Consider the following 4,650-nt stretch of genomic DNA (forward strand, 5'->3'; position numbering starts at 1 on the left):
CAAAACAAAAAGGAGCATAATTTAAATATGGCCTATACTACTTAGCTATAGATCTAGATCTAGATCTAATAGGTTTTGATACAATAACACAATAGAATTGGAGGAAGGAATTTGAATATGAATCCTCCATAAAGATCTAGATCTAGTAATCTAAATAAATCTAGAATCTAGATCTAGAAGATCAAGTGAATGGGAATAGGAGGCCTTGAACGAGAAATCCGCATCCGATTCCGAACACTCGAACAGAGAGAGGGACTCAGCTGAGATTCTACAGAAAATAATTCATACACCTGATGAAATGCTTTTTACCAGCATTACTATTATAGCACAACCTATGATAGGGTTTGACACAATAGAATTGGAATAATATATGAATCCTCCATTGAGGTCTATTACGATTTAGCTATAAATCTAGATCTAGATCTAATTAAAATAAACAAGTAAGTCGGACTCTTTTATAAGAATGAATCCACATGAACAGTCAACAAACGAAATTTAAAATAGCCGCTCTAGCATGAAACTGAAAGTAGATAATTTAGGTCGTCGTCCTTTTTCGTATTCGCATTTCTACTCAGGTTCCGACAACGACGTCGGCACGAAGACGGAAGCGCCGACAAAGCCGACGGGAGAAAAAGGGGGCACTGGCAGTCGGCCAGGCCTCGCACTTTGACTTATACAGGTAGGCCTAGCGATAGCATCGGCCGGCTCGCGGGTCGGGTCGCGATTGTCGGATTTCAGATGATTGTCGGCAAACATGCAGGTCTAATTTATACTCTCTAACACATGTCACACTTTTAAAGCAATAAAGCAACTCATCAAACATTATCATTACACAATACAGACTGATGGTACCTTGCCTTACACAACATAGCGGACAAGTCTCCTGTGTGTACACTTACCGACCAAAACCTTTGCTGCTGGGTTATCCACACCAATAGCTTTGAGAATAGTTGCCCCATCATTTGTCACTTGAATTGTCTCATTGTTGGAACTGGTCTGAAGGATTTTGTCCTGAAAGAGAAAACAGGTGAAAATGACAAACCATCTCACTCCACTGTCTAAAGGATTTCCACTCACGCACAACTATGTGTTACATAGTGTGAGTAAAGACATAATTATAAAGTCATTTGATGCTAAGTAAAAAAACAGTTACACAGGCAAGAGCATGAGGGAAATGCACAGGCTCTTAGATGTGCCTTCCAACCACCCACATGAAAGCCAGATAGATACACACCAACCCTCTGACAACACAAAAACAAGTGAAAATGAAAGAAATTAAATGCTTCAATGAATCTCTTCCCCCCCCCAAAAAAAGTCAAACTCCACCATACATGACCAACAGAAAATAAAAAATAAATTGCAAAAATGAACAAACACTTACCATCCCTTTTGGTCCAAGAGTACTCTTCACAAGGTCACCAATAGCAATGGCACCTACAAATGACGACTGTGAACAAATAAATAAAAAATTAATGTTAATATATGCTATAACACAATGCAATCCCTCAAGCAAAAATGCTGAACACAGGAAAACGACATGACATTGACAGGATTAAAATTAGAACAAAAGCCAAAAAAATAAAAATAAAACAATGTTATACAACTGCACTTTCTACAACCCCAAGACATTTGTTTACTTCAGACACAAAATAAAAAAACATCTTCAAACTCCTGGTAGTACAGTAGTAATAAACGAGAGCACTATAATTAATACAGGTCTAAAATTGTATTAATTATTTAATAGAAAGAATTGAAACAAACCATTCTCGCCGTTTCAGACTTCTCCTCCTCAGCTCCATATTTCAAAATCTGTACTGGATTTAATGACATCTGAAAGAAAAAACAAAATTCAGTCAGAATCTTAATCACACTTTTGTAGAAAAGAGTGAAATTTTAAAAGTACAAACAGGCACTACCTTTACATGAATTCAATACTGTAGAGAACGTAACCCTTTGAATTAAAAAAAATTATGTTTGATAATTACGCTTATATATATACTGTGCAGATTAAGACACTGACACATTTGTCGTGATAATTTAACATCCTGTAATCTTTCCAGTTGACAACCCCACCCCCCCCCACACACACACTTTGGTGTTATTTTAAGTAAATGTGAGTTATAGAAAACAGTTGCTCCACCATGATCAACCATGTCAACTCATTTAGTACCAATTCAATACATAATTCTCAGAGAGAGACTATGCTCCATTCACAAAGGCTGCTGTCTTAGGAAAAAAGGACGAATATCGGAAATTGGGTCAAATACAGATATCGATACCATGTAAAAGAGTATGAAAAGCTGCATCTTTTGAACCAGTGGCCATTACATTTAGAGATGTTCGAATACTTTATTTTGGTATTTGAAGTATCGTCATAATTTTTTCTTTTTAATTTATTTGATATTTTATGAAAGAAAGACGAATCTCTGGTCCTACTGTGAAAAAAGGACGAACACCGAGAGGTTCGTCCTCAGTTTACAAAAAAGCGACGAATATACCAATATTCGTCCTTCTTCGCCAAAACATTCCTACGTTACAATGCCACTGAAATACCAAAAGGCTCAAATCCTGGCATATCCGGCGTTGATCCCCCCAGTGTCAAGTGTGTTGCATGCAGTTAAACGGCAAGCACCACTGCTTGTGTACACTCACCAGAATTTGAACCCCAGTTCTTTGGCTCCACCGGCAAAGCGCAATTAAATAACAGTCTGGAAGCCCCAAAACACTTACATAAAACCAAACGAACCTAAAAAATCACAAAAACGAAAAATCCAGGACGTTACTAATTGACGTCGGGTGAAGAAAGAAAGACGAATATCGCTATTCGCCCTTTTCCCATAAAAAGCTAATTAAAACTTCATCAATCTGTTATGAAAGAATGACTTTTGTCTTCTCACACAAAATTTTGTTGATATTTCCTAACAAAATTTTAACTACAAGTGCATAATTGCACCATCCTTCCTCCTGCAAAAAATCAAGTTAAAAATAAAATAAAAAACCAACTTTTTAAACGTGAGACGAATAAATTTGATTTTTTGGCCCTCCAGGAAAATGGGTATATTGAGATATTCGTCCTTTTTCCCTAAGAAGGCAGAAGTATTGACCAATATACACACATTCTCTTATTCTGCCAGTGTCTTAACGTCTTTGTTGTCTTATAACACACCTAGTACACCACGAAAAGGCATAATATATAATTTCTATTTTTGTGCCACAGCAGTTGACAAAAATTTACAGATTCTGATGGCTATATTTATATGACGTTAGATGTACATCATGTTAATGAACTGGCTTCTTCTTTCCTATCAAACATCTATCGTCCTTATCTCCCCTTCTTCTTTTTTATGTTTGTTACTCTCTTGTAACACCTCTAACCTTCTGGCGCTCATATGACCTTATGCAGTTGCGAGTGCCGTAAAACCTCTACTAAAACGAAAAAATGAACTGGCTTTTATTCTTTTGTGTAGAGATTTAGCCATAAACAATGTGGATTCCTATACTATTCGAGAACAGAAAATGAGCATAATTATATTGATATCAAATTTGCTAGTTCCGCTGGTAGTATTAGTTTACTGCTAAGCTTGAAAACTATCGATAAACACAGGTCTACTTGTAGTAGTCTAGTCTTTCGGATGATTTTATAGAAGGAGTTCTAGAGGCTCAGACAGCACCAGAAATTCAAGAATCAGGGCATTTTTACCCTAGTTATAGTTTCTTGACCAAATGCTTGAAACTTGTCTACCAAGCTAATTTGGGGGAGGAATCCAATGGTGACGTCAAAAAGTAAAAAATATGAATATTCAATTAGCTAATTAGCATAATAATTTGAATAAATTATGCTAAAATTGCAAAATGACGTTCTCAGTGAAAAAAAAATCTGTTGTCTAAAGCCAACATACAAAAAATAGACAAAAGAAAATATCAGGGCCCCCAAAAACTGATATATATATATATATATATAGTTTATTAAATAACTATTTAATAAATTATAAGCAAACTAGCCTAATTTGAATAAATTACGCAAAAATCTAAAAATTATGTTTTTGGTATGAAAATCAGCTTGTTTAATACCCAGTGCATATTGGGGGATCGGTTGTCTATCACAAACCGATTGCCCAACTCGAGGCCTTGAAACTAAACACATTAAATATTTTTTTGGGGGGTCATTGTCAGCTTCGTTCGGTTTGTGTTATGATGGTCGCTTTTCGCCCTCAATCTGGCTAGCCCTGCCTACGAAACTGAACCGATTGTGCCCGTGGGCATTGGGTATCATTATTAAGGTAAAAAATAAACAAGGATATTCCAGCACCCAAATTGATGATATAAATTTATCAAATGATAAAAAAAGCAAATGAGACTACCAAATTAGCGGAAACTTGATTTAATTTTCAAATATCTTGTCAGTTTGTTAGTGTTGAGCGCTTAATCCGCTGCTTGCACTGTTTGCTTCCCGGGAAGCTGAGAATGTTTCAGAGTGTTCTATGGTCTGCTGGGGTAAAAATATAGTGTAAAGTGCAAAGAGCCTGCTGTTGACAGGAATATGCGCTATATAAATGCTATTTATTATTATCAATATGGGCTCAAGGTCTAGTCCAATGGTAACATTAATTTTATGAATTAAATTAAAGCATTGTGTAAAGTAAAGTCTTT

General features: G+C 36.0%; 1 protein-coding gene across 1 annotated transcript in view; it reads right to left on the reverse strand.

Moving 5' to 3' along the window:
* The window catches only part of LOC101856060 (T-complex protein 1 subunit beta), a 31,833-nt gene that overhangs the window by 14,589 nt on the left and 12,594 nt on the right, over window positions 1-4,650 (reverse strand). Inside the window, exons 2-4 of the mRNA XM_005110543.3 lie at window positions 1,762-1,830; window positions 1,382-1,447; window positions 900-1,011 (exon numbers count right to left, since the gene is read on the reverse strand). Of these exons, the coding sequence (XP_005110600.1) occupies window positions 900-1,011; window positions 1,382-1,447; window positions 1,762-1,830 (247 nt within the window). The remainder of the gene's footprint in view (window positions 1-899; window positions 1,012-1,381; window positions 1,448-1,761; window positions 1,831-4,650) is intronic.

Source organism: Aplysia californica, unplaced genomic scaffold (assembly GCF_000002075.1).
Source record: "Aplysia californica isolate F4 #8 unplaced genomic scaffold, AplCal3.0 scaffold00908, whole genome shotgun sequence".
Lineage (NCBI taxonomy): Eukaryota > Metazoa > Mollusca > Gastropoda > Aplysiida > Aplysiidae > Aplysia > Aplysia californica.